The sequence below is a fragment of the Zophobas morio genome, unplaced genomic scaffold (genome assembly GCF_036711695.1).
Source record: "Zophobas morio isolate AGI-343-1 ecotype UQ-CSIRO unplaced genomic scaffold, CSIRO_AGI_Zmor_V1 ptg000044l, whole genome shotgun sequence".
In the NCBI taxonomy this organism is placed as follows: domain Eukaryota; kingdom Metazoa; phylum Arthropoda; class Insecta; order Coleoptera; family Tenebrionidae; genus Zophobas; species Zophobas morio.
The window spans coordinates 10,986,666-11,013,397 of record NW_026972149.1 but is presented as its reverse complement, the minus strand read 5'-3'; the positions used below and the strand labels follow the sequence as shown (position 1 = coordinate 11,013,397).

The 26,732-nt window shown below is 41.8% G+C and overlaps 4 protein-coding genes across 14 annotated transcripts; 2 read left to right on the top strand and 2 right to left on the bottom strand.

Moving 5' to 3' along the window:
- The first annotated feature begins 5 nt into the window (after window positions 1-5).
- On the top strand, window positions 6-1,856 carry LOC135141215 (U3 small nucleolar RNA-interacting protein 2-like). Its single transcript, XM_064072101.1, has 7 exons — window positions 6-189; window positions 234-423; window positions 472-714; window positions 760-881; window positions 929-1,320; window positions 1,375-1,514; window positions 1,565-1,856. The coding sequence occupies exons 1-7, from the start codon at window positions 145-147 to the stop codon at window positions 1,795-1,797; spliced, it is 1,365 nt and encodes a 454-aa protein (XP_063928171.1). The 5' UTR covers window positions 6-144; the 3' UTR covers window positions 1,798-1,856.
- Window positions 1,850-6,887, bottom strand: LOC135141214 (fibulin-1-like). The gene is made up of 16 exons (XM_064072100.1): window positions 6,617-6,887; window positions 6,217-6,379; window positions 6,093-6,165; window positions 5,824-6,037; window positions 5,619-5,772; window positions 5,290-5,399; window positions 5,061-5,240; window positions 4,373-5,014; window positions 4,188-4,316; window positions 3,739-4,134; window positions 3,552-3,686; window positions 3,351-3,505; window positions 2,809-3,014; window positions 2,622-2,761; window positions 2,447-2,573; window positions 1,850-2,377 (listed from the first exon to the last, which is right to left on the bottom strand). Exons 1-16 carry the CDS (start codon window positions 6,660-6,662, stop codon window positions 1,972-1,974), a joined length of 3,276 nt encoding a protein of 1,091 aa, XP_063928170.1. The 5' UTR covers window positions 6,663-6,887; the 3' UTR covers window positions 1,850-1,971.
- A 72-nt stretch (window positions 6,888-6,959) lies between these two features.
- Window positions 6,960-8,213, top strand: LOC135141216 (probable basic-leucine zipper transcription factor I). Of its 2 annotated transcripts, XM_064072102.1 has the most exons (5): window positions 6,961-7,158; window positions 7,208-7,467; window positions 7,517-7,665; window positions 7,713-7,895; window positions 7,956-8,045. In XM_064072102.1, the coding sequence occupies exons 1-4, from the start codon at window positions 7,057-7,059 to the stop codon at window positions 7,892-7,894; spliced, it is 693 nt and encodes a 230-aa protein (XP_063928172.1). In that variant the 5' UTR covers window positions 6,961-7,056; the 3' UTR covers window position 7,895; window positions 7,956-8,045. The 2 variants fall into 2 exon arrangements, with proteins under 2 accessions (XP_063928173.1, XP_063928172.1); XM_064072103.1 differs by lacking the exon at window positions 7,713-7,895 and having other exon boundaries at window positions 6,960-7,158; window positions 7,956-8,213.
- Window positions 8,214-11,026: 2,813 nt separating this feature from the next.
- On the bottom strand, window positions 11,027-25,760 carry LOC135141724 (neuronal acetylcholine receptor subunit alpha-7). Of its 10 annotated transcripts, none has more exons than XM_064073081.1 (11): window positions 25,348-25,760; window positions 24,121-24,260; window positions 23,693-23,737; window positions 21,627-21,736; window positions 20,108-20,288; window positions 17,375-17,450; window positions 17,118-17,312; window positions 16,569-16,655; window positions 16,086-16,172; window positions 13,391-13,500; window positions 11,027-13,149 (listed from the first exon to the last, which is right to left on the bottom strand). In XM_064073081.1, the coding sequence occupies exons 1-11, from the start codon at window positions 25,412-25,414 to the stop codon at window positions 12,664-12,666; spliced, it is 1,584 nt and encodes a 527-aa protein (XP_063929151.1). In that variant the 5' UTR covers window positions 25,415-25,760; the 3' UTR covers window positions 11,027-12,663. The 10 variants fall into 10 exon arrangements, with proteins under 10 accessions (XP_063929151.1, XP_063929150.1, XP_063929145.1 ...); XM_064073080.1 differs by lacking the exon at window positions 16,569-16,655 and adding an exon at window positions 23,293-23,337 and having other exon boundaries at window positions 25,348-25,759; XM_064073075.1 differs by lacking the exon at window positions 16,086-16,172 and having other exon boundaries at window positions 25,348-25,759.
- Between the last annotated feature and the right edge of the window lie 972 nt (window positions 25,761-26,732).

Below are 26,732 nucleotides of genomic sequence, written 5' to 3'. Positions count from 1 at the left end.
TGAAAGTCACCTAACCTCAAAATCCAAACAAATCAGCACTAGCACGTGTGGATACTGTTTTATTAAAGTTATAAGTTAAGTTTTCTATATTTTAAAATAATGAATAAATTGTTTAAACATTAGTAGTCAAATTATCCAAGTGCGATGTCGTTTTTCATAAAATCCAAACCTGCTAATGGTTCCACCAAAGTAAGTAACATTTCTCTTCCAGTAAAAATTGCAATCAGTTTTAGTTTTCAGCTGATAAAAGACGAAAACGAAAAGCCGAAAAAATCAGCAGAGATGTAGAAGTAACGAGTAGCGAAGACGAAGGTGAAGGGAGCGGGCTTAACCTCCAAGATAAGTCTTCTGATGAAGATGAAACCGCCCAAGAGAAAAAATTAAGACTAGCCAAAATTTATTTAGAGGAAATTGAAAAAGAAGGTAGATTTATGAATCACGCGAGGTTTGATTTTAATAACCAATTTTTAGAGCGCAGGAGGTTAGAAGATAAGGAAGTTAGTAAAGAAATCATCTCTAAGAGATTAAAAACAGACCATTTAAAACAAATAGGAAAGTATGAAGTTACTATCGCTGACAAGTGCACAGGTGCAGATCTTAACAATTTGAAGAACCTCAAATGCAAAGAACAACACAATACAATAACCTGTGTGTGTCTTTCATCAGATGATAAGTGGGTTTTTTCTGGAAGTAAAGATGGAGTTGTTGTTAAATGTAAGGTTTAAAGGTTGATTGCGCACATCTAACTTGGGTTTTTAGGGTCTCTCACTGAACACAAGAAACTAGGGGTGATTCCATTTGTTAAAACAAATATAGATATAATAAAAGGTCATACTAGCTGTATAAATTGTATAGCCATTTCCACAGACAACAATTATCTTGTAAGTAGAAAAGATTTGTTAAAAGTGTGATTAATTTTTTATTTCAGGTGGTAGGTGATAATTCAGGCATGATTCAAATTTGGGACCCAAATACCTTAAAACACTTAGGAACTTTAAAAGGCCACAAAAAACCCATCACTGGGTTATGTCTAAAACGCAACAGTCACACTTTATACTCCTCCAGTCAAGACAGATCAGTCAGAGTTTGGTCTCTTGATGAAATGACTTTTGTTGAAACGCTATTTGGACATCAAGATGGCATAACCTCAATTGACGTTCTAAATACAGACAGACCCATCTCATCTGGTGGAAGAGACGGCACTATAAGACTTTGGAAAGTTAGTGAAGAATCGCAACTAATTTTTAACGCTCAACCTGAAAACGTAGACTCTGTCAAGCTAATAAATGAACAATATTTTCTTTCAGGGGGAGATAATGGGTATTTTTATCATCTCAAATGTTTTCTTTAAAGTAGTACACGTGTTTTTTTCAGCCAGGTGTGTGTTTGGAGTTGCATAAAGAAAAAACCTTTGTGTATAGTTAAAGCCGCCCATGGATGTGACCCATTGAATGAGCAGCCATATTGGATTAGTGCTGTTGCCGCCTTAATCCATAGTGATATTGTAGCATCAGGTTGGTATCACTTTTGTTTACCACTATAAACTGATTTTTTGAATATATAGGGTCACAAGATGGTTACATTCGCCTCTGGAAGGTTGAAGACAGGTACAGAAAAATCTCTAAGCTGTTTGAAATTCCAATCACGGGATTCGTGAACGCGCTAGCGTTCACTTCAGATGGTAAAAAATTGGTGGCAGGAGTGGGGCGAGACCACAGACTGGGCAGGTGGAGTACCGTCAAATCGGCGAAAAACACTATTTGTATTATACCGTTACTAATAAATGATTCGACGTAACAGTCCGATCATGTTATTTTTTATACGTGGATTAATTGAAATAAAAACCAGATTCCAAATTAGTGTTTATTAAAAACATAAATACAGTTTCTCTAAGTAGACCAACACCGTTTCAGTTCCTACAAAATCATGGTCTCTTAAAGTCAAGTCTAATCTACTTTACCGTCACCAATTTTAAAATTCATATTCTGATACCACAATAAAAATGTGAGAAACCACGTTGGCTGTCATTACGTTACCAGCGAACAAGTGCATTTCTACCTTTAGTTCGATTTCTTGCGGACCCATGATGGATCTGACCAAAGACAACTGCATGCTGTTGTGTGGAAGCTTCGCCATTTTAAAATAGCGTTCGCTAACGCGTTCTATGCCGTAGGGACACTTCACGTTGACGATTTTCATCGAAAATTCAGCCCTTGCGATAGCCCATTTAGGACCGTTGATTTGGAAGAATTGGACATTTTCGTTGGCGATGGGCAAATTCGAGACTAGGGTAATGTAGTGGTAGGTGTATTGTTCGGGCATCATTATGCACTGGACATCCCTGGGGTCGCATAGTGTCGCCGGGCGTTTGCAACGTCTAAAAATCATTTCGTTAGGTGTCTTTGTTTAAAGATGAGATGGAGATAGTAGTCGGTTTGAATCGTACCCTTTATGTTGCGGATCGCGGAAATACTGCGGCGGACAGTTAATAGCATAGCATTTGTAGCCCCCTCTGGTATTCAGGCAAATGTCGTCAGGTCTAGAACACACTCGTTGTTGGCATTCGTCGATATCTAAAACCTTAGTGAGTAAAAACTAGACAAATAGTTTGAGTTGTAGACCTATGCAAGTACGTCCATCGCTCCCTAAGCGGTAACCATTAGGACATTTACATCTGTAACTCCCCGGTATGTTGTCGCAAGTCCCTATACACAACCTCTTGTCTTTGAATTTTTCACACTCGTCGATGTCAGTGCACGTTCTACGGTTCTCAAACGTAAAAACAACTTCAACACGGGCTTATTTTACCTATTGTCGTAATTTAGTATAAATCCGGGTCTACAAGCGCATCGATAAGATCCCCAAATATTGACACAGCTGTGTTCACACAATCTTTCATTTTCTTTACATTCATCAATATCTTGGCAAAAATTGGCCTGCTCTCGAAAACCCTCTTTACAATGGCATTTGTAGGATCCGACCGTGTTTATACATTCAGCGTTTATGGAGCACGCCTGTCAAAATTAAAATTCATGTTCAACAAAAGCTCGCTCTTTAGAATTAATTTTTGGGAAGTTTGTGACTAAGAGATTTTCAAGCAAACAAAGAATTTATAACTAACATCGCTTCATTGAGATGTGCATAATAACTAAATTAGCTCTAATATTCAAAAAATCGTATTGAAACGAGATAAAAAGACACTCAACCGTACTCTGACGAGTTTGCAGACGGATTTGTTTTTGTACGGTTTGTCGCTGAGCGATCTTGTTTATCTCTGGATTCTTGAGAATGTTTGAAATTGAATATTGCATCATTTTGAAGCTAAGAGCGTTCGTTCTGTGTATACAAACCCTGTAATATTTGCATTCGTCGATGTCTTCACAGCGCTGGGTTACTTGATCTATATGGTGACCAGGCGGACACTCACAAGTATAAAAGCCGTGTCCGTTTTTACAAATTTGGGTAGGTCTGCATTTGTGGGTCCCTCTATTACACTCGTTGATATCTATACAACTTTGTTTAAGTTGAATTTACTTTAAAAATATACTTACCGATGCAGGATTCACCAGCTTCGTCCAGTTCGTACCCTATTTTACACTGTAATTCAGAAATGCATTGGTACCTTCCGTTGAAATTTAGACATTTTTGGCCCCTGCGACATGGATTACTTTCACATTCATTTATATCTACAATCGGAGGTACTTAATACCGATGGTACAAAAAGTGTTAGAGTAGTACCTTCACAAATACCTCTTTCGTTCATCACGTATCCAGGCAGGCACTTCTTTCTGGTTCCACTAATGATCGGATAGTTCTGTGTGGTGAATGGGGATGAACGAACACGCGGTATAACCTGGGTTGGGATAACCTGAGGCCTAGGTCTAATAGTTTGTCGAACGGGATCACACCGGTAGGACCCTAAAGTGTTGCGACATCTGAAATTAGGACCTAAACTGTTACAAGTGTGGGTTCCTAAGGAACACTCGTCGTCATCTTCGCATAAACCATTAGCATAATTTAGAGTGTATCCGGTACCACAACCAGTGATTCGGGCACACAAGTATGAACCAATAGTATTGTCACATCTTTGAGCTTCCGTACAGTCATGGGATCCGATTTGACACTCATTGATGTCTAAAATGACACTCCTAAGTATCTTGGAAGGTTAACACGTAACCAATTTTTACCTACGCAAGCCCCTGTAGGACGATCTTCGGTAAAACCGTTCTTACAGATACAAACGTAACTCCCTTGACTGTTGTAACAGTCTTGATTGCTATCACACAGTTGACTGTCGACCTCGCACTCATCAATATCTACAAATTTCCGTTTATTATAAGTTAATTCAAACAAATTTGTGTGTATTGATTACCGACGCAAGTGCTAGTCCGCCTGTCGTAGCCATATCCTGCCGGGCATGACACTGGGCGTGGCGGAGGCGTCGTGGTAGTGGTGGTAGTGGTGGTGGTAGTGGTAGTGGTACTAGCGACCGTAGTGGTTGGCGGAGTCGTAGTTGGCGTGGTTCTAGGCGTGGTTTCAACCACTAGCTCCGTAGGTTTCGGGGGTAAAACGGGCTCATATGGCGGCCGTAACGGATAGTCGTATGGCTTGGGGCTACTTTGACTTTCTGTTTTCGGTACGCAATTATGACCCCCCGGCTCATTTACGCACTCCTCGTTCGGCCCACACGCATCTTCGTTCTCTAAACACTCATCCACGTCGTCGCAGTTTTGCGTAAAAGGATTTTTCTTAAACCCTGGCGGGCAGGTCCTCTTCGAAACCTTATCCACGCACGTATAGTTCCCCTTCGTGTTCAAACAAATTTGTGATTCTTTATTGCAATCGTTCTCTCCTGTAATACACTCGTCGATATCCGCACAAGTTTGTATAGAATCCTTGAAATGAAACCCCGGTGGGCACTGAGGGGTCTGCTCCTCGCAGTTAAACGATCCAATCGTGTTAATGCAAGTTTTGGGACGAGCACAAATTATATCAAACTCGCATTCATCAATGTCTGAAAAACTTTGCTTTTACAGGAATTATAAGTTTTATTAATTTACCATCGCAAACTAATTTGTCGTAATTGAATTTGTATCCGGGAGGGCATTTCACGTCCACAGGGTCACTGATGTCGGTTTCGGGCTCAAAATTCGGATCGTCACAAAAATAGGAACCTTCTTCGTTGATGCATTCTTCGTGAGCTTCGCATTCGTGGATCCCGCGGGCACACTCGTCAATATCTACGACAAAATACGTCAAAAAGATATCGAAAACCGTGTTTAGGTAAACCTTTGCAAGTTCGCTTATCTTTAGCCAGTTCGTAGCCTTCGCGACATGAACATTTTATTTCTAGACCTGTGTCGATGCAATCGTGGTCGCAGGGGTTGTTCTTGGAGCACCTAACAACAACAATTTAAACATAAATCAAATTTTCGCGGTCAAATCAGCGAATGGCACGCCTCAACGCATGCGCTTGAAAATCTGGAGCATGCGCATATCATAATTTTTCCACGGTTCGAATAAAATAATAAGAAAGTTTCATAAAATTTTACGTTCAAATGCGCATTTTTGGAACCTGATTTACACGATCTTGTATTTTGGGTCCCGATTGTACAAACCTGTCCCCTTTTTTGAGCGCTCTTTTTTCCGGTTTGCAAGAAACGCCGTCGCTCATTAAAGTGTATCCTTTATTACAGTCACATCTGTAGGAGTCTTCTGTCGGTATACAAATCTGGGCACAAACATCTCCAATATCGCACACATTTTCCACAGCTATAAAATGCAGTTACATCATACAAACATTAAAACGATGACTATACGAACGCGGTAATGGCGAGTAATTCGTTGCAGCTGTTGTTCTAATTGATGCACTAGTTGGTCTTGGTGTTGTACTTGTGGTCGTGGGTGGCGAGCTGAGGACGTCGTTACAACAATCATTGAAGGCCTTATCAAAAGGGAGTCCAAGACCTAGACTATCTTGGCAAGAATTTTGGGTTTTGGCGGTATCGCGGCCGAGTTGACACGCGTCGCAGCAATCCTTAAATTTTCAAAATGAGTTTTTTACGAACGGGGGGGAAGTGAACGGTGTATACTTTTTGGAAACCAGAGGAGGTGCAGGGTTTTTCGTCTTTGGCGTCTTGTATGCCATGGGCGCACTCTAGTTCTCTGGAAAATGTTTAGATAGATGTTTGTTTGGAGGGGGTTGGGGTGTTATACTGTTTTTGGTTTTTACAGCAGACTTGAACCGAGTGGAGGCAGTCAGCTTCGTCGGATTTTCTCACCCCCGAGATGGGGGTTTGAAAGCTGTCGCACTTGAGGCCTGAGTTCGCATATTTTGTTCCTAAGCCGCAGCAGAAGCGAAGCGTCACAACATTTAGCCCTAAAATTGTAATTTGCGTATTGTTTGCAATAAGACGCATTTTAATGTAGAAAAGTCAATAAATATCGAATGTAGTGCAGACATGAATAGCCGTTTAGCATAATTTAAAATTCCATTATTCAAAGGACGCTGAATAATGGCGTATTAATAATAACTAGTCCAAAACCTATTTCCTTCATAAACAACTGGCCTAGTTTTTGGATTTTTTTATTTTTTTTGGAAAAATGTAAAACTTACCTGTGGTTACGGACAGCGCGGCGAGAAAAACAACCACGAGCTTCATCTTTAGCACCTATTTTCAAACTTATCAACGATTTCCCTTGCACTGTTACAAATATTCTTATCACTTTGGGTCTATTTACTACTATCATCCGTTAAGGGCGCACAAAATGCATTTTCTTATCTGCACAAACAAATAATAGGATAAATTTACCTTCCTTCTTCCACAGCAGCGACAGATAATGCTTTTCAACAAATGTAAATAGGAATTTAAAATGTATCCGGTGCGTATCAATTTTATTATCGGTTTCCCTCCAAAATTCCAATGCGAGATTCGTACCTAGGGACTTCGGCGCCGTCACGTTGACACCGCTCTGTTTGACATACGTGTTCATTTTAAAGTGTAGTATGTGGACAAATTCCTTATTTTGAATAATTTCTCAAAGTTCTTAGAGAAAATGGTCAAAATTTTAGCTCGTATTAGCATATTTCAGTTAGTTTTCCTCGTCTGGGTCCATGGCCAGCGCGCCCCGCCGGGAGTTTCCCCGCAACACTACCAGGTAAACACAAACATATTTTTTCTGTTTTTTCAATGAAAGTGCCTTGCAGTCGCCCCCGCAACAACAATACCAGCAAGTACACCAGCAGGTGCCCATGCAACATGTCCCGGTGCAGCACCAGCAACAGGTACCCATGCAGCATGTCCCGGTACAGCAAGTACCGGTGCAGCAGCAAGTCCCCATGCAGCATGTACCGGTGCAGCAACAACAAGTCCCGGTGCAGCAACAGCAAGTCCCCGTACAGCAAATGCACCACCATGGGCAACCTAACCAGATCTTAAACGCCGCCAACATCGCCCATGAAAAAGAGTATTTTTTCAATTTTTTAAGTTCTCATTATCTGAATGCTTGATTGTAGACACATAGCCGAACACATGGAAGTGCCTATAGACACCAGTAAAATGTCAGAACAGGAATTGCAGTTCCATTATTTCAAAATGCACGACGCAGACAATAATAACAAGCTGGATGGTTGTGAACTAATTAAATCTTTGATTCACTGGCATGGTTTGTATTTGCATTGTGTGTTGGTGGTGGTTGATTGTGTCTTGTAGAGCAGGGAAGCAAGGAAAAAGCTGGGCAAATAGAGGACAAAATCTTCAAAGATGAAGAGCTGGTCACTCTGATTGACCCAATTTTGAATGTTGATGACACAAATCATGATGGTTATATAGATTACCCTGAATTTGTCAGGGCTCAACAGAAGGCTGCCGGTCAAGGCAAACCTTCTTCATAAGGTAGCTTTGCTTTTGTCTGTGTTGTGTGCTTTTATTCATATTTTTAATTGTGGATTTTAGACAGGGACAAAGGACCAGTCTCTATACACAGTGATGAAACTCTAGAACAATTTGTGGATCCCATTTTACAATTAATGGATAAAAATTCTGATGGTTTTGTTAATTATGGTGAATTTAGACTGTCTCCCGGTAATCCTATTACACCTAAGTAAGTTAAACATAAGACTGTTCAATTCCACAGTCAAATTTATGGGTTGTGTACATTTAGTTTTGTATGTATATATTGAAAAATTTGTACAAATAAAATCCAGTTTTTTAGTTGAATATTTAAATGTTCAACCCACGCGGCCGCAAACTACTTTTGTATTGTTATGTTGGTACTGATATTTTTGTAATTACATATTTAAATAAGTGTATCCCAATTTGCTCTCTTCTCAAAGTTGTAAACATATTTATACCGAGATTGTTCGTCTATGATAAAAATTGTGTAACCTGACCAAAAAACCTGTTTGCTGCCATACCCAATGCGAGTGCACCAAGTATATATACGTATATATTTACAACGAAATTTAATTTTTTTTATCCCGTTGACACCTAACCAATATCGTGAAACAAACGTAACCCTTTTGTTAAGTGTTTAAAAAGATTTTATGGATCGTACGCTTCCAAGTTATCTCCACGTTGCGAGTCGTCGACGATCCTCGCACGGAAAAAATATTTCCACTTATCTTTATTACGTATTCAGATCACGCTCCTTAAAGTCAACTTAATCGATTTAATCTTGCGCCAATAAAATAAAAACTGCTGATCTGTTTTGTGAGATATTTAATACTACGCCGTATTAAAAATCGATGAGCTTAAAATTTAATAAATAAACAATTTATTCTTACGCAATAACTGGCATAACGTGCGTGGTAGTCATCATTTCCTACTTAAAAAGAGATATGAAAGGACGATTTAATTCATCGTTTGGTAAAAAATATGCTGCTGACCGAAAAACCGGACACTTGAGTTCGTTATTTATTATTATTTTAGTCGCTCTCGAAAAATTCTTGAAATCCCATGGCCCGGTCCAACAAATATTCCTTGTCGACAAGCGTGTCATCGTTATTTGAAGCTTTTTCCGCGACTATATCCACTATTTTCAAAACTTCGTCGTCTCGAACAAAGCGCCGTCGTCAAATTCTCCCATTTATATGTTAATAAAAGGTTAGTTTGCCAAATAAAAATACGTTAAGAAAACTGAAAGAGCTCGAAGTTGTTTTCCTTTGATGAGTGCGGCGTCGGCATATAATAGAATGTGATCTCTCAAAAAGCGATTTTAGCGATATCCGATCTGGGCTTGCTGAAGGTCGGTTTTAGCTCAAAATCCAATTTCATCGAGTAGCACGTTTTCGGTACAGAGCTCAATTTTAGGTCGGCCTTAATTTCGACAGAATGTTGTTTTACAAAGCTGTGATAAACGTTGCGAGAGCAGGAAGAAATTTCGATTACGCTGGAAGTTAATAAAGGGAAATGAAACGGGCAGAGCCGTGGGCAAAAAGTCGAAAATTAACCAAAAAAAATCTTTGCCACATTTGGTGCGTGAAGGCGTGGGGCCAGTTTTAGTCATCTAATTTTCGTTAGATCCCTCAAGCGCAAAGGGTATTGGATTCGTGGGATGGGTTTGTGAGTGTAGAAGTGCAAGATGTGGACAAACCATCGTTATATTACGTCCGATTTGAAGGTGAAGTCGTCCAAACGGTAATCAATTCATCCCCACCTAAAGATTTATGACGCCACCGCAAATTATTATTAGTCTTTTACCTTTGATAGAACAATTAGGGTTATTTTTAACTTTGCAAATGCGGACTGACGTAAAGAAAAGGTGAGGATATTTTTAGATTACCCAAGAGTACAGTACAGTTATTGAATATATTATTTTATATTTCAGTATTTATTACTTGTGTTCCCGTCTTAAAAATTTTATTGATTATTAGTACACAGGATGTTTAATAAAATGAATATGTGAACCACTTTATTTTACTGAAACCCAAAAACGGCAATTTAATATCTCTAACAAGGTCGAAGTGATTAGTGAAGCTGGACACATCAAAATTGCTATATTTACTACGCTGCGAATTAGACAGATGATGTTGAAAATTCATCGTCAAGGTAAGTAGTAAAACCCTGAATAAAATTTGTCTCGACGACGTCATCTAAAAACTACAATTTATTGATCGCCTTCAAAGAACTGGTGACGTCATCTTAAAAAAAAAGATTGTGTGAAGCTTTGTGGCTTGTGCTCAGAAGTACACTTTTATTGGACTTATTTGATTAATTAGTTCAATCTGATTGGTCTACGTTTCCATCTGTCTTTCTCCTTCCCTCTCTCGCTCTCCATATTTCTCTCTCTCTCTCGCTCTCCATATATCTCCCTCTCTCGCTCTCCATATCTCTCCCTCTCTCTCCATATCTCTCCCTCTCTCTTTTTCGTTATTATGGAAAAATAAGTCGTGCGGCATTGGTTGTTTCAGACGGGGGGGGGGGGGGGGTTTAGGTATTAATAACGTAACAAGTTTTTTTGGATAAATTTTTATTTCATTTTGATTGTAATATAGGAAAGTAACGTACACTTACCTACCTACCGGGCATCAATTTTTTTTTTGTTTGTTAAGTACGTTGTATTTAGATAGCGTTTACTTGGAAGTCGGTGAATGAAAAGCATTTTAGTTTTTGATGTTTTATTTTGAAATTTTATTTCCAATAAATACGTTATTTACAATAATTTTATTGTATCGTAACAATCTTTATTATAAAAAGTTTATTTTTAATTATCTAAGTTTACGTAATAAATAGTCATACATCTCATTTTTACATCTTATAAACGTACACATTGAAGATACATCAGCACTATTTTATTTAAGTGTATCGAATGTTAGTGTTGTTTTATTTTACACACGCGTCAATACAATTTAACAAATGAATTAATAAAATTTGGTAGGGTGCCACCATTAGCGAAAAGTAAACCTGAACAAGAAAAAGATCAGATAAATTTAGAAAAGATCGTTCGTTATTTGTCTCGATAGAAAATGTAATAATGAATTCGAAATTTTAATAATCAATAATGGAATATAAAATGAAACACTGAATTAAAACTGAATTTTCTGCGTTTATTATTTCAACCATACGATATACATTTATTCGACATATTTCATCTATTTATTCCAGCATCAGGATAACAGAATATAAATATATTATATAGCGAACAAAAATTCGAAATTTGAGCATGAATTGTTATATTATTATTTATGTAAACGTGAAATCAAACAAGCCGGGAAGTGGGAGAACATTTTACGCTAGTATATTTCGTAATTCCTAAAGATCGGCTACACATCTCTGCGATACTAATCTAAGTAAGAATGGACAATTGGCGGATACTAAAGACTATCTGGTCGCTTCATTCGATCGTCTCTCTCATTCCAGAAACAGTGCGTGTCTTGTAAGTAGGAGGTACGTTTGGAGAAAGAATAGGGAGTGAATAAAGTGAATCGAGTGAGTAGGTTCGTTCGGTGGAGGCGTTTCCGAGACCTCGATCGAGTCGAGAATTCGAGGTAAAAATGATGAAGAATAAGAAGAGAAAGAGGAGAAGGAGGAGCGGAAGAGAAGGAAGAGGTCGGTTTTCGGCACGCGACCGATTATTACGGGTGTAGTCTCGACAGATATGTTGTTGCTACTCGTCCAAATTATAAAATGCCCAAAGAAACGTTTTTATTAAAATCGTATTAAATTCTATTGTTAATTCATTCATTATTATCATCAATTAAAGAATATTATTGTTATTATTTATCGGGTTTTTGTAACCCGCTTATCCACAACTGGTATAGAAACTTGCATCATAGTAATTAAAAATTCGAAGTTTTATTAAATATGATATTAAAAATGGTACATGATATAAAATGAGGACGACGTGCGCTCGGCCATTATTACGATGATCTTAAAACACTTTTTATAAAATAAACAATAGTAGGAAGACGACATCTTTCTTCGAATAATCTGTGAGCAAGGAGGTGGACGAGCCGCGCACACGGCGTCCGTCGTCTTAAGAGGCTTCGAATCGCCGCAAGAAAGTAAAAAAATAAACAGTTAGATTACATTTCTTACGGGCGAAACGGCGCCTTCCGTAAAAAACGTGCGCTTCGCGCATCTTACCCGCGGTTACGACTCATTTATATATATACTATTTAATCTATAACTGATCATTAGATTACTTTATTAATTAACTTGCGAAGTTCATCACAATTGTTTTAATGCAGGTGGACACCTTTTATTTATATCAATGGGCGAACAAAAGGCAGACACGTGTGTACCTCGAACTAAGAGTACCCTACCAACTGACTACTTGCGTACTTGCGCGTGAGTACTGTGTACTGTGGTACTGTCTAGCTCTAGAGTGATTAGCGTGGAGGGTGCGAACTGCCCAGTTGCTGGTAACTGACGCGCGATGATCAACATCCGAGCGAATCCGAGCGAATCGCTCGACTCGCTCCGGAATCGGGCGAGCGACTCCAGCCGCAACCGCAGCAGCAATGCGCGGGCGCCTGCACATAGGTGCCTGCCTTTTAGTTGTCAGTTCAAATGTTCCACAGGAAGGCACGTTCGCTGTTCGCACACGCTGCTGTGCCGACACGATACGCTGCTTGTTGCTTTGTTGCTTTTTGTTGCTTCTTTCTAACTTTTTTTTGTAAGCTTGTATCACAGTAAACGTTCAAAGTCAGTCACCCTGCGCCTACTGCACAATTATGTGCGGCGCCGAAAGCAGCACGGCCACCGTGGCGATGATCGTGAACATGGTGAAGATGATCAGGCAGAATCGGTCCACCACCATTGCGGCGAACTTCCAGTCGCTTATCACTTCGGCCTCCTCGTCGGCTTTCTTCATGCGGTTGGTGATGAATTGGAGCTCTCGCAGAATGTTCTGAAGGTCGCGTTGCGTGCCCGAGCTAGGGACCGCCGCCTCCTCGATGGTGGTCGGATGGCGCATGAACGTGCCGCCTAAGCTCGTCGTCATGGAAGCGTTGTTCCCTCCGGTCGATACGTTGCGGAAGTCGTCGTCGATGTCCAGCACGTTGGCGAGGAGGCTCTTCGAGGAGCGCTCCTTCAGCTCCAGCTCTTTCATACGACTGTTCATCAGGATCGTCTTGCGGGTTATCTTCTTACCCGGACGACTCATCCCCAGCATCCACGGCAGCCATTGCAAGAATACCGTCTTGATCTGAACAGACCCAATGCAATTTTTAACAAAGATCCATCTTCGCTCTCTCTCTCTCTCTCTCGCTCGGTATTTGCGGACGCGTCGTCCGTCCGACAACTTCCAAGGTTCTTTGCTCGCGGAAAGTTCAAAGTTCTCGTAAAAATTCGGATCGATCGGAACGGTGAGTCGTCAACTCTGGAAGTTGTCGGACGCCGGAAGAAAATCGACGAGATACCACGGAAACTAGGGGACGGACACTCACCCACTGAGGCATCTCGTGGATATCTGCAGTGCGGTGATGGTAATTTAGCACCACCACGGTCAAGACCACTGATGACGCTACCATGAACATGATGCAGTTGAAATAGGTCCCTGCAACAGCCGTTTCATCAGCGTCCGCCGTCTAACGCCGTCTTACAAAATCGACTAACTACGACAAAATCTACCAGATAGTTACGTTTACACTACACTACGAACGAAACAAAATTAACTTCTACGGGGTGGGTAGGTACAAAAATAAAAGAAAATAATAATAATAATAAACGTTCGATATAATATGTACAGTCGTTACGCCAAGCACAAACAAACACTCCTCAGAATCGCTACTGAACATTGTAATACTTATACATGAAAAAACGAATGATTTTATTACCTAATAAATATATATATGTAGAGTATATATATTTAGATACATAAAACAATTATCAACAACTATGACACTCACGAGCATACATACACGCACACACAAACAAACAATCCACATTAGATATACACTAATGTAAATGTGAACTACGATCGTACCCTCCTCAAATTGTTTCACAAGGGCTAGAAGATAGGCCGAGGTCGGCGCGGCAGAGTCGCGGTTAAGTCGCAGATCCGCTGACGCTGCCACGCGAACTAATTTACGCGTTCTTCGGTTGTTATGACATTAGTTTATCGATCCGGTTTATTCATAATTAGTTCATTAGGTTTCAGATGGGATGAAAGCCAAAGAATAGACCAAAAGGATAATAGGCAAAAGCGTACTGATTGATGCACACGGACATGTCGAGTGATCAAAGAGAAAAAGAAAAATAGAGTGATTGACGTTATGCGTTTTTCCGTTGCAAACGTCTTTTTTTTTGTTGTTGTTGTTTTTTTAAAATTAATTAAGATGCTTGTTTATGTCTGGCTTAAGACTGTGCATGACATTACCTGGCGTGGTCGCCGTGGCCGAGCGTCGTCAAGTCAATCGCGTTGGCACTGGACGACTGACGTTTGTTACTAGTGAAAGAGCCACGGCTCCACCCCATGCACCGATATACCATTGCATTACTTTAACACAAACATACAGTTTGTAATGTTAGTTTTTGTAATAGTTAAAGGTTAATCGTTAATAAGTTATATAGTTTTAGCCCGGCAATTGGCTGCCGGCGGCCACGTCATCGTCATATTTTAGTTATGTAGGATTGTTTAGTGAATCGTTTAGCGATGTACAGTGTACGGTGTGTACCCTGTACAAATCGATTGATTAACTGCTGATTCAGTTCAGTTGCTAGTTACTGGTCGCCATTATTATTTATATAATAACGAGGAGGTAACGAATCATCATAGATATAAATAACAAATCATAAAAACAGAGTAAGTAAAATACAAACAGTAAGTATAGGAAATGAAACATATCAAACAACAAAACATACAGATAAGATACTCCTAGTGGGACAGAGCCATTTGATACTTGGAGGTAAGAAGGTCATTGGCATACAAGAGTGAGTCGACGAACGAGCGCACCCTAGACAGCCTAGGCAGTAAGACTGAGTTTGAGTAGCAGCAAGAGACGCAGGTTGACAGAGCGGCGCAACGCCGTCCTGTAACACAGGTGACTGGTGGAATATGGAGTCTGGATGTAAATATAGAGGACTGAACTAGACCATAAGGATCCTGGAAAAGGTTCGGAGCCGTGGTGACGGCTTTATATCTCGACCAGTTTATCGAATTGTGGTTAGAACATTGGTTGTTTTAGCCTCGGCGCAGTAGCCAACCATTCACCCCAACACAGTAAGAAAAGCTCTAGTCTGAAAGGTGACTGACTAGTAGTCTAGTCGTGTGGCTGTGGCTGTGGCTGGGCGAAGTGCTGTTACGGTCGACGCTCGCAGATCGCAGAGCAGCAGCGCATGCAGAGCGCGGGCCCGGCAGTTGTAGTTAGTTCCGACATACTCGTAGATGATCATTATTCATTCATGGTATTATCATCATCTCTGACACTACACTCGCCCTCGATCCCGTCCGTCGACCTAGATCGGGCCCGCGCCCTCGCCCGCCGTGTGTTTTGCAAAAAAAAATAATCAAGGACTGATCCGTGACTCTAACCTATCAGGGGCACAGCGTCGGACGTCTGGGTTATCACGTGCGCCACCAGCAGGGAGAACACAGTCTGTGACAACAGGATAGTCACACCTGCAACAGATAGTGCGTCACGCGAGGCGTCTGACCTGTGACCTGTGCCGCGAAACCGCGAAGGCTATTAATTTTGCCTAACGTTTGAAAAATAGCCCAACTGCCGATCTGTCGAGCTGCCGAACTGCCATCCCTTCTATCCAAGTATCCGATCCGGCTCGTCCCGATACGACACCGACTCAAAGAGGAAATGTTTACGGCGAACTGCGACCACCGTTCTTTTATTTATTACATCGCCTACTCATCGAATTCAATCGTTTACAAGGGGGGAATTGATAGTTGTTGTTGTTGTTGTCGTTGTTGTAATAGTTGTCGACAGCACTCAGCCCGCCACCACCGACTGCCTTAAACATTTCTTCTTTGATCGCATCGAAACAAATAAAACTAATGAAAGCGATCGGCTTAATAAAACAGACGCGCGCGTACACAACAATCACATATACACAATGATACACATATTTCATCAGGCAGCACTGAGGATGTAGCCAGCACAGGCAGGTCAGACAAAGAACGGTTGGTACCTAACAAAGGAATGGCGTCAGATACTTGGGGCAAGGTTTCTGCCACGAGGTTCAGGAACACAGTCAACGAGAGCAAGATGGTCACTCCTGCAACAGAACACAGCTTGAATAGGGCAACGGATGGTGGCGTATGTACCGGGATTCAAATGCGGCGTCGGGGTTAAAAGTAGTGAAAACGTAAAAAAAGTGAAGTGCCTACTAAAAGATAGATGCCTGCGTGAACCCTCATTTTTTTTTTAATTTATTTATTTGCGTTCAATGCGTTCAACGAGATCCTCTTGCTCCGGCGCCTCTGTCTACTTACCTTGGGCGCCGTATGGTAAGGCTAATGCTAGGAATAAGGGGCGCGTGCGGAGGGGGCTGGTGTGAGGACTGCATGCTGGCACGGGCACAAACGCCGAAGGCCCTCCAAGTATCAACAGGCAGTCCGGCAAGGGACACAGGGCGTTAAAACACACGATGCTCCCAGGAGGCCTAGCATACCTATCAACGGAACTGCATCGGACGTGGTTGGTATCTTTTCAGCTACTAGGTTGAGAAATACAGTCAATGAAAGAAGTATGGTGACACCTGAAATGAAGATTTCGAATTTTGAACGTGTTTGTGTTCCGTCCAGGATCATCGGGTGGCCGGTATGTAGGAAGTTAATCTCGCTAGATATAGTTGACGGAGTGGCAACGGGTAACAATTATTTTTTTTACTATGTTTCAACAACAGTTAGTACTAGTAGAAGAAGTAGCAGTAGTAGTAGTAGTAGTAGTAGTAGTAGTAGTGTTGATGTGTTAGGCCGTGACATGATGTGCTGATATGAATCTGTACGTCGGGGCGTGGCCGTCGGCCAACGATCCGTGTAAATGCAGTTTGTACTGTAGCCATGTTTAATATATATTTATATATTATAAATATATATAGATATTATGATGACACTGCGCGATGCGAGTGATCTAGTAGCATGGCCAGTGTTGTCAAGCGGCACCCACACAACACAGGAGTGCAAACACACACAGTGCGACACAGAGCAAGGATCAGTACCTAATGTGAGCTTCTCGCCGGAATCCGGTGGCAACGTGAAGCCCAGTAGCGCCATGGAGGAGATGAGCACGCAAGGAACTATGAGGTTGAAAAAGTAGTAGAGCGTTCGCCTCCGGATCTTAATGGTGAACGTGACATCCACATACGGCTCGGGGCAACATTGGTAGACGATGGTGTTCTTCTTGCCGGGCATTCCTATAACATCGACGAGTTTATTCGCCTACCGCACCCGACCCGAAACCGACTATGTCACCCACCTATCAAGTACCATTCTCCGTTTGTAATGAAGTCTGATAAATCGCCTCCCTTTTCGGAATTGAGGACCAGGTCGAGCTGCAGAAAACTCATACATGTAACGCACGCCAGATCGTTCCTTACAAATCTAGCGAGTGCTACATTTTGTTTACAGGATACATATGCATGAATGCACGGTCACACATCTTAATGCATGGTTGTTTTAGCGGGTGGGCTCTCTACGGGCTTTCTTGACACAAGGATATACGACAGTCGTCTTCGTCACCGTCTTCTTGAAGGTGGAACGTGATTTAATTGTTATTCTGGGTATCTGGTTGATCTCGGTCTTACTCGAATAGCATCATGGTATGGTTGTTGGTTGCAGCGGTAAGCGAATCATGCAGATGGCGGGCGGGCGGACTAAATCGGCTGCTTGCAATTACGGTTTAGGCGCTGGCCACGTGCGACATCTTTATTACTTATCGACGTGACGTTCGAGCATGCGTGCCTTCGTGCAAATGGGGATGTTTGATGTATGAGTCGAGTAACGTATGGACATTCGCTAAACAAGAAAAGCTAAAACTTGGCTCACCGGAAGATGAGATCAAACGTGTCTAACGATACGAGGTCACGGGAGGTGCAATTGCTGCGTGCCGTTCGTGTGGGTTCGGCGGTAACGGAACTGGAAGCTACAATGAACACAGGATCTAAGTGTCTACATACAATCGTCACAAAAAAACTGTCGACTTTTTCTTCATTAACAACAACAACACCAACAACAACGACGACAATGTAAAATTCTTCATGGGTTGTCTTCAAGTCAAACAGTTTCGAGTGAAATTGTCAAGACACGTCAGGTACTAGAGCTACGTGGAAGGAGAGCGCACCACAACGTTACTCTATAGAGGCTACGCCGATGCCGTTTCCTACATTTCAGTCTCGTTTCGTTCCAAATGAATCATATACAAATCACACAACCGGGATGAGGCGAAGTGGAGTGTTCGACAAAAAAAAATGAGCGAATGACGTGCCGACAAGATCAAAAGCAGCATGCTTTTACACACATATAAGATAAAATCCCCAGAGTTTGAGGTTTTGGGTGGACGCGTTAATAACTCTACACCATTCATTTCGTTATATATACGTTGTATTATATATACATGCAATATCGGACCATGCGTTAAAAGGGTTGTAATAATATATTCAAAAAGTGAAAACTTCGGATACCTATGTTACTCTTCTATAACACTAAATATCCGCTCACCGTACTGTAACACAAATGCCTTTTAAATAAGGTGCACACTCGTAAGTTTCTGTTGGACTGGATCCGTCTCCAAAACCACATCGATTTTATTGTCTACTGCATCAAGACTATATTATATGTAATAAATATACAAAATTATTTAAAAACGAAACACAAATGCACCCTTGAATCAACCACTCCTCACAAATAAAACCATAAAGAGCATTTAAATTCCTCGTTGAAATGCCGTACATAATACTCTCTCTTTTTTCTTTTCAACGGTTTATTCAATAACGGACAGACTCCGTCGCACAAAAGAAGCGCTGAAGTTGAAACAACAAATATAAAAGGCGAATCACATTTTGCTAAAACGCACAAAGTACTTTTAACAAAATACATGACGTAAATATAAGAAGAGGGACGGACGCATGCAAAACATTTAAATATAATTCAAACAATTTAATCCGCATTAACAAGTTTAAATTCCACAAAAGCGCAAGTGACACAAATCGCTAAACTCGTATTGCGAATTTTGTGTTTTTGGTTTTGTCCGTATTTCGGTGATGAGCTTTGCGTGCTTTTGATTAGTTTTATTTCGGCGTAACAAAGTTATCCTATTTTCTCTGGAAAAATTTACGAAGCAGGATGACCGCCGAAAAAGTCATTTATTTAGCTTCCGGTCGAGCATCGAATTTATTTTGCCTTTGAAGGCGGAACTTTTTTTTTTTTTTTTTTGATTAAGTGAGTAATGCGTTGTCGAGCAATAATGTGTTCGCGTTTTACGTTCGTTGTTCGCACAGATAAACTGATAAACACAAGAGCCATCCAATGTGAAAAGATAGTTGATTTTGCACCATGATTGCACATCCCTGCCATAAGCAACTAGTGTCAGTGCCTCTGCTAAGAACTTTACGGCGAACTCATGGATCGAAGGATAGGGCTCGTATATATTGTATATAATAAAAGATCGGGAGCCCAACGGTCGCCTCAGGATGAAAGTGGACGGTAAAAATACAGGTCACGGATTGAGGTAAAGTCAATAGCAGAGACATTGATTGCAAATGTGCTCCATGCAAAATAGTAATCTAACGATACAGTCACATGGTTCCCAGTGAGGGCCGTCGCACCTAATGTGATTTATATAATTAATCGATGGATTGCGTATATATACCTATCCTATAGACCTAACCAGTATCTATATGGTTGTTGATTGATTAATATAGGAGATAAGTACTGGCCGAATCGAGCACGCGTACCGCGAAACCCGCGATCTACTCTAACATGAAAACACGACCACCCCAGCAGCTAGACGTGCACTAGGTCTAAGAGGGCATAAACAGCGACCAGTCGTTGCGGCAACGATCTGGTGTATCGAAGAATATTGTGACTACGACGGCCGGTGAGCCAGGCCAGCAGGCAGGCCAGACGGCAGCGCGGGTGTAACGGTGCAGTGTGGGAAGTGTGAGGCGTGTGATGTGGTAGCAACAAGAAACATGTAACATTACAGCAATACCTGGTTGCCGTCATAGGTCCAGCTACCAAACTTCATGTCACAGTGTTGGTCATCAAAGGGGAACCACGTAATGTCTATCTTGCATGTGCTCTTGAAGATACCCGGAGGGACGTACAAGCAGCTGCCGTTATGTTTGACCACAACGTTTGTTTGGAAAGTCCCGTCGAAACCCTCATCAGCACTTCATAACAACATAAAACGTTAACATCGCCGCTGTAAACTTAGTCATGCTGGTCGCATCGTCAGAGACCGTGAGACGGTCACCACCAGACCGACACACCGACATATCACCACAGCCGACCGACAGCCGGTGTCAGCGTCGGGGGAGAGAGATTGCGCGTCGTTCTACATGCAACAACATCCAGTGCTGCCACCAGGACCTTTAGTATAGTCTGGCGTGACACAACATCAACAGCTAGTCCGACATCTTAGCTAAGTACATCGCGGTTGCGGCGGCCAAGCTAGCCATCTCCGTTATACTGTCTCGAGATTCATCTCACCGGGGAGCCGGAAGGAGTTATCAGTCCTTTATCTTTATGCATTTACCCTTCAGGTTTTATGTTGGCCCTTTGGCCTTTAGCTGTTGCTTTATTTAATTATGTGTATTAAGATGTTGGATTAAGGGATCGCGCTCGTAATTACTTTCTGATTTAAATATTCTTCCCATGGGTTTAATGTAGTTTTTAGGAGTTTATACTCAGTGCTGTTAGAGAGAGAGTTTTCAGGGACGTTCCGGCCCAGCAGGAGTCGAAGTCTCAAGCTGCTACCGTCCGCAGAGGAAAACAGAATAATACGTTAGTACACATGCAACGTAATCATGTACTATCGTAACATACATCGTAAAGTGATGGTGTGATTTAAGAAGCTATAGATAAAAACGAAAAAGGTGCGGCTGAGGTATCAACCTGTCGTTCGACTCCAGAAGGTCGGAAGTAGCTGTGGCCTACAGCAACGGCTAGCTGTCTGTGTACTTCCCGCCCAATTTTCATCGTTCGCAACACACATACTCTGACGAAGCATTCTATCACTCCGTTTGCGTCTGCATGCTCCAACGTATCTTTTCACCTTGTCTGGACCGCAAAAAATTCTTCTTGGAGCAGGCAGAGCAGACCTTCATTTGTAAACCGAACGAGCCACCGGTATTACGATACCAGCACGAATGAATGCGGAAAGTCCTTTCCTACATCAACCTCAGTCAGACATACTCATCAAAACTACGTCATCCAAAAAAACAGAACCTTATAATATAACAAACAACTACTAAAAAATACTGAGCAATGTAGAGAAGGACGATCCCCGGTAAATGATGTATCGACTACTCTACACTCTCTACCAACTATTTTTGTACCAACAAATCTTTAAACAACTTTCAACGTTTCAGAACTCACTGCCTTACTTTTGACCATGCACAATAATTTTGAAGTGAAATGATTTCAGCATATTTAAAAATTAAAACACTAAAAAGCACACACGATTCGAAACAAAATCTCCATCCGAAACATGCCACTAAACTTGTTACCTGTTATACATAAGAACATCAGGCTTCCACAGCTTGTTTGGAGTAATCCGTAAGTCTTTGACCCCGCCATATTCTGATTCGTTCCACTTGAGATTATAGTCGTTCCATTCCTGGATGAAAATGAACAAACGAAGCGCGTTATTACTGTGTTTCGCTTTACATTCAAGCTTGTGGAATGGTTAATATTCACAATTACATTCTAGACACATACGGGTAGCTTCGAATGATTCCGTCGTGGCGAAAATGAAAAACCTCGTTCTAGAATCTAATCAAAGCTACCTGCTCCCTGGTTAACAACCACATAGAGACGACATTTAGTGCGAATAATGCGTGTGTCGGATGCTTGCAGATGCTTTACAAGCCTCAAAGCTCCATGCTGGTGTGGGCAAAATACTGGATGTGTTTAGCGACGGTTTCCACAAATTTATTATAACAAAATTCCAAAAAAAAAAAAATTTTTTTCTTCAACTGGAAACTGGAACTAAACAGACCATTCTTATAGCACACTGGCGTCTTTAGCAACAAGCGTAACGAAGTGGTCTGACGGCATGCACGGGAGGATAGTTTTAGTATCTTGATTTTAACGGTTCATGTTTAGTGTATAATTTTACAGAAATGTTTCAGTTTATTGTAACCAAAGGTGTTTAGTTTTCTGGAGATATAGTCAAAACTAACTCAAAACGATCCCGAACTTCTTCTGAATGCGAAAGGATCCGTCTAGGTGGTTGGACGACAACATGACGGGGATCGGATTGAGAAGGAAAGCGCCCCAGAAGAATCGAATAATGAATTAATCAAAAATGAAATCTAACTGAAAATTTCTAACTAAACTTTATCTAGACTCGCTATAAACAAAATGAAAGAAATCGCATCTAGATCTAATAATGATAATAATCATAATAATAAGAATAAAAACCGATTGATTAGTTAAAAAGCATAGTTATATTATGTAGTTTAAGATATGTCACACACACGGCAGTAGACCATAGTAACATACGAACTCTGTTGAGTGGATTTACTCATATAATAAACGATCTCAGCTTCGAATACAAAAAACAAAACATAGTATACACTTATGTGAATATATATATACAGCGTCGACTGGAACGCACGTCGACGCCGTCTCTGTTCTGTGAATGTCGCTAGTTACAGGTCTCGGCTACGGCTACGACTACGCTATCGCTACTCGGACCGTAACGGTCGAAGCTGTCGTTGTCTCGACACCGATGACATGACCGTTTTGCCGATATATAATTATATAGGAATAGGGTCGGTGTTTGTCGGTGGCTTCGACAGCAACGACCGCAGGCAAAAGGGACTGGAGTCCAATTCCGCACGCAACCGTGACACTCAAGACACTGGTTCTGGGCTGGTACTGGTTGGACTGGTACTTAACTTTACTGGACCGGGCAATGCTGCAACAACTAAGTCAACTTTACAGGAGGCATACTGGCATACGCAGCTAGAAGGACCAATAAGGACCGGCGTGAGACACAGCAATACAATAATTACTATAGCTCGATATATACAGATAGGAGAGCACACCATCATTCGGGTGGGTTCGACCAGCTAGAAGGAATGAAAGAAGATTGAAAACAGACTGAACATAACCAACCAACTGCCGTGTGTGTAGATATGTTTAGTTATTTAATTGGTTTTCACTTACCAAAGAAAGCCAAATATTTGTTATTAGGAGTTGATTCTTCTCGTCCTATGGTAAAACAATAAAAGGGAAACATCGGTAGTTAGTCACATAACAAGGCATGCATCGCACGCACCGATCGCGCATCGTGGCGTTTTTGGACCGGCTATGAAACAAACACCAGAGGCACGACCGGCAGCGCTCGGAGATGTTAAAAGACTTTCGGAGGGAGGAGTCGGTCAGTCGGATTCGATGATTCGGCGATCTGCAACGCGATCAACCGAAAGATCGTTAACATCGCCGTCGTGGGAGCTATATACGTCCATAGCCACATAGCCCAGAGACGGACACTAGTCATGGGCACCTAGTGTTCGCTCTGCTTGTATAACATTGCGAGAGGCCGGCTGGACCACATGGCACTTACCAAATTCAACCACGCGTTTGTCGTGAGAATCTGATTCTTTTCGTCCTACACAAGGGAAAACAATAATAAAACAACAAGGCAGTATCTTATATTGAACCCTCTCTGGTGGAGTATTTTACTTGTTACGTGTTAGAGGTATACGACTACTATTACAAATTAATCGGTTATCGTCAACAACGGCAACAGATATCGACCGATATTCATATTTACATCCGAACAGGTCCTATCGCACCCATCCGGGCTCGACATACGTCGATAAGACAGCATTCACCCCCAAACAAGAGAGAAACCATTAACAATACCTCATGTCGTCTTATCAACTAATTGTGTCGCCCTTCCTTTATTTCCTGTCTCTCTACATTTACTTTCTCGCACCCTATTCTTAAATTATCGCTAGCGAGGAAGGAAAAAAAATCGAATATACTGACCACATCAATGATTTGCTGCAAAGTTAGGCCGAACTTGACTTCAAGAGGTTCTGACTCGTTGGCTACGGGTCTCTCCAAGACGTTATAGGGCCCCAACAAGTTGTTTAGTAGCCGCTTTTCGTGCTGCCCCTGCTGCGAACCTGGAACCATTTCGAGTGCCTTGTTAGTTGTTAGTACGAACTCTCGCAAAATTCTATCTAAATGATAAAATCAATAACAGTAAATTCTCTTGTAATTAAGTCGGATTCGTATCGAAACATAGTCACGAAAAGGAGTTTTATGAGAGAAACAGAAGCACGTCGTTAATCATAAATAATTGGCAGAGTTTACGCGGCCTGCAACGAAATCAACGAAAACTCCGGCTGCGATTTCGTTTATTTACGACGACGCATAAAGCCGAAGATCGAAAAGTTTCTTCTAATAGTGAAGTCGACTTTAATAAAACCCAAGACCAAAGAACAATATTTAAACTGCGACTTTCTCATTCCATCCCATCACGTCAACCCTAATTAACTCCGTATAGCACAGTCGGGCTTAAAGTTTCTCAAGGCATAATCGCGACGTTGACGAATTTATCAATAGCGTCGTTTTAGAAGTTTTTGCCAAGTTCCCCCTTTTTTGGTGAGTGAGTGCCTGCGAAAAATGAGCGACGTTAAAATGTGGGGTATGACCTACATGAACGGGGATTGTGGGATTATATCGATCTGAAAACGTTGAAAGTGATTTAAACGGTACGTGACACATGCCAATCTTCTTCTGTTCTAATGCCTCCTATGCCTTCCGACGACGAACCAACCAACCGACTATTAATTATTCTTCTTCATACATCCGACGAGCGTATCAGATGCGTCTGATGTTCGCAATGCATCAAATTTAGTAGATAATCCGGTAGTTCGTGGGGAGGCGGCAAAAGTGCCATTTATTATCCTAATAGCCTAACGTAATATCGAAATGTGTTTGTGATTTGAATCGAAATGTGCTTGCGAATGACAGCCGAGTAGGTAGACGGAATGTTTGAGTTAGGTACATAAAGGGGATTGAGTTAAAAACTGTTCGAAGGTAAATTCACATTTCATGAATATGAGATGAGGCTCTGCATAAAACACGCGACAATGAGGAGGAAGTATCGCGCGCGTATCGTTCAGGTAGACGTCCGAAGAATCCATCCTTAAGATTCGGAATGAGTCGACCGACCGACCGACGTTAATAAAGAAGGGTTAAGTTTACCTGGAGGCATGATGAAGAGCAGGAAGGCTGTGGCCAGCAGCGCCAGCGCTTGCTCGCTCCGGACCATCCTAACTCGATGTGGGGCTGCTCATGTCTTCGGCGACAATCCTCCGGACTTGGCCGTCATGCCCCGGAGTGTCGGCGTCCGGGCGTCTTGAAGACACACGCCCACCGTCCCACCAGCGACCACCGCTACTAGCTGAGCTCGACGGACGTCACTCGCGGAACCACACTGGCCATTTCAGAGGACCTAGACGAGGCAAGCACACCAGCTGCAACACCTCGCCAACACTCGATTTACGGACTCCGCTCGGTGCTCTGACCGTGCTCAGCAGGTCGACTCCGCATCGAAAGAGGATCGATACCCCGCCGGTGCGCGCGCCTCTCCCGGGTATGCCGATTCGGGCTACCGCCGCCAGCACACACCACCACCGCACACGGCACACAGACAACCCCGGAGGCGCAACTCCGACCCTATTGCCTACGGGCACGACTGCGGAACCAACCACCCCGAAACTTCGTCGCAACCGAACTTGACGAATCTTCAAAAAACGCATCGCAAGCACAAAGGATTCGCCCCCACATTCAAATTTACCAACCAGAATTAATATTAAGGCGAACTGCCGCCTTCCTCCCTTTGCGAATTGCGATACGCCGCTCAAATATTGCATTCCTCGCATAACGCTCGCGACGCAACTCTAATGTGTGTGCGCTCCTAGGTAATGTATCTGACATCTCGCAAACGAAAGCGTTCTTTCTACAACCCACAGATCCTCATCCTCCATCCTCTTACTTACACATACACACACAAACCCACATCTATACCGCATATTAAAAATTTAATTAATCTCCTGCCTCTGCCTACCGAACACAATCACACATTATAATCAAATTCTATTCCTTCTGGCAAACCCTTTCATCCGCAGACGTACCAATTTCTGAATACTATCTTTAGACGTCTCGCGCACATTCTTACCGAATACATACTTACCGCTACATTTAGATTCGGTAAAATCGACACTGTCAAAACCAAATAATATCTCTTCTTTGTTAAATCCTATTCCTGAAAGGAACATACATCATTTTAAATAAATTACATTCCTTTCTACGTATATATCAACTCCTAATACGCGATACGTCATTTTTTATCTCAACTATTACAAGCTTATAAACTGAAAAAGAATACACAAGAGACAAGAGGGTACCAACACCGAGTTATCGGCGTATTCCAGGGGTCACCGCTTTATCTTTCGCACTTTCTCAGTTAAGAAAATTTTGTCATGAATAACCATAATACTATAAAAACACTCGGGCTCGGCTAATCCGTTGAGATTAACGGAGCATTTACCCAGGACTTGAATTTTTTTTTTTTCAAGAGCGCAAAA

Excerpts from the sequence above, each read along its gene's own strand:
- LOC135141724 (XM_064073081.1), bottom strand. The coding sequence starts at position 25,414 with ATGGTCCGGAGCGAGCAAGCGCTGGCGCTGCTGGCCACAGCCTTCCTG. Across the intron at positions 16,656-17,117 it reads CGGCGAGAAGCTCACATTAG|GTGTCACCATACTTCTTTCA; the intron begins GTACTGATCCTT and ends TCTTCATTTCAG. Across the intron at positions 13,150-13,390 it reads TCCACGAGATGCCTCAGTGG|ATCAAGACGGTATTCTTGCA; the intron begins GTGAGTGTCCGT and ends GGGTCTGTTCAG.
- LOC135141216 (XM_064072102.1), top strand. The coding sequence starts at position 7,057 with ATGGTCAAAATTTTAGCTCGTATTAGCATATTTCAGTTAGTTTTCCTC. Across the intron at positions 7,468-7,516 it reads AACATCGCCCATGAAAAAGA|ACACATAGCCGAACACATGG; the intron begins GTATTTTTTCAA and ends GCTTGATTGTAG. Across the intron at positions 7,666-7,712 it reads ATCTTTGATTCACTGGCATG|AGCAGGGAAGCAAGGAAAAA; the intron begins GTTTGTATTTGC and ends TGTGTCTTGTAG.
- LOC135141214 (XM_064072100.1), bottom strand. The coding sequence starts at position 6,662 with ATGAAGCTCGTGGTTGTTTTTCTCGCCGCGCTGTCCGTAACCACAG. Across the intron at positions 5,400-5,618 it reads GCGCTCAAAAAAGGGGACAG|GTGCTCCAAGAACAACCCCT; the intron begins GTTTGTACAATC and ends TGTTGTTGTTAG. Across the intron at positions 2,378-2,446 it reads CGCGATCCGCAACATAAAGG|ACGTTGCAAACGCCCGGCGA; the intron begins GTACGATTCAAA and ends AATGATTTTTAG.
- LOC135141215 (XM_064072101.1), top strand. The coding sequence starts at position 145 with ATGTCGTTTTTCATAAAATCCAAACCTGCTAATGGTTCCACCAAA. Across the intron at positions 190-233 it reads CTGCTAATGGTTCCACCAAA|TTTTCAGCTGATAAAAGACG; the intron begins GTAAGTAACATT and ends AATCAGTTTTAG. Across the intron at positions 1,515-1,564 it reads TAGTGATATTGTAGCATCAG|GGTCACAAGATGGTTACATT; the intron begins GTTGGTATCACT and ends TTGAATATATAG.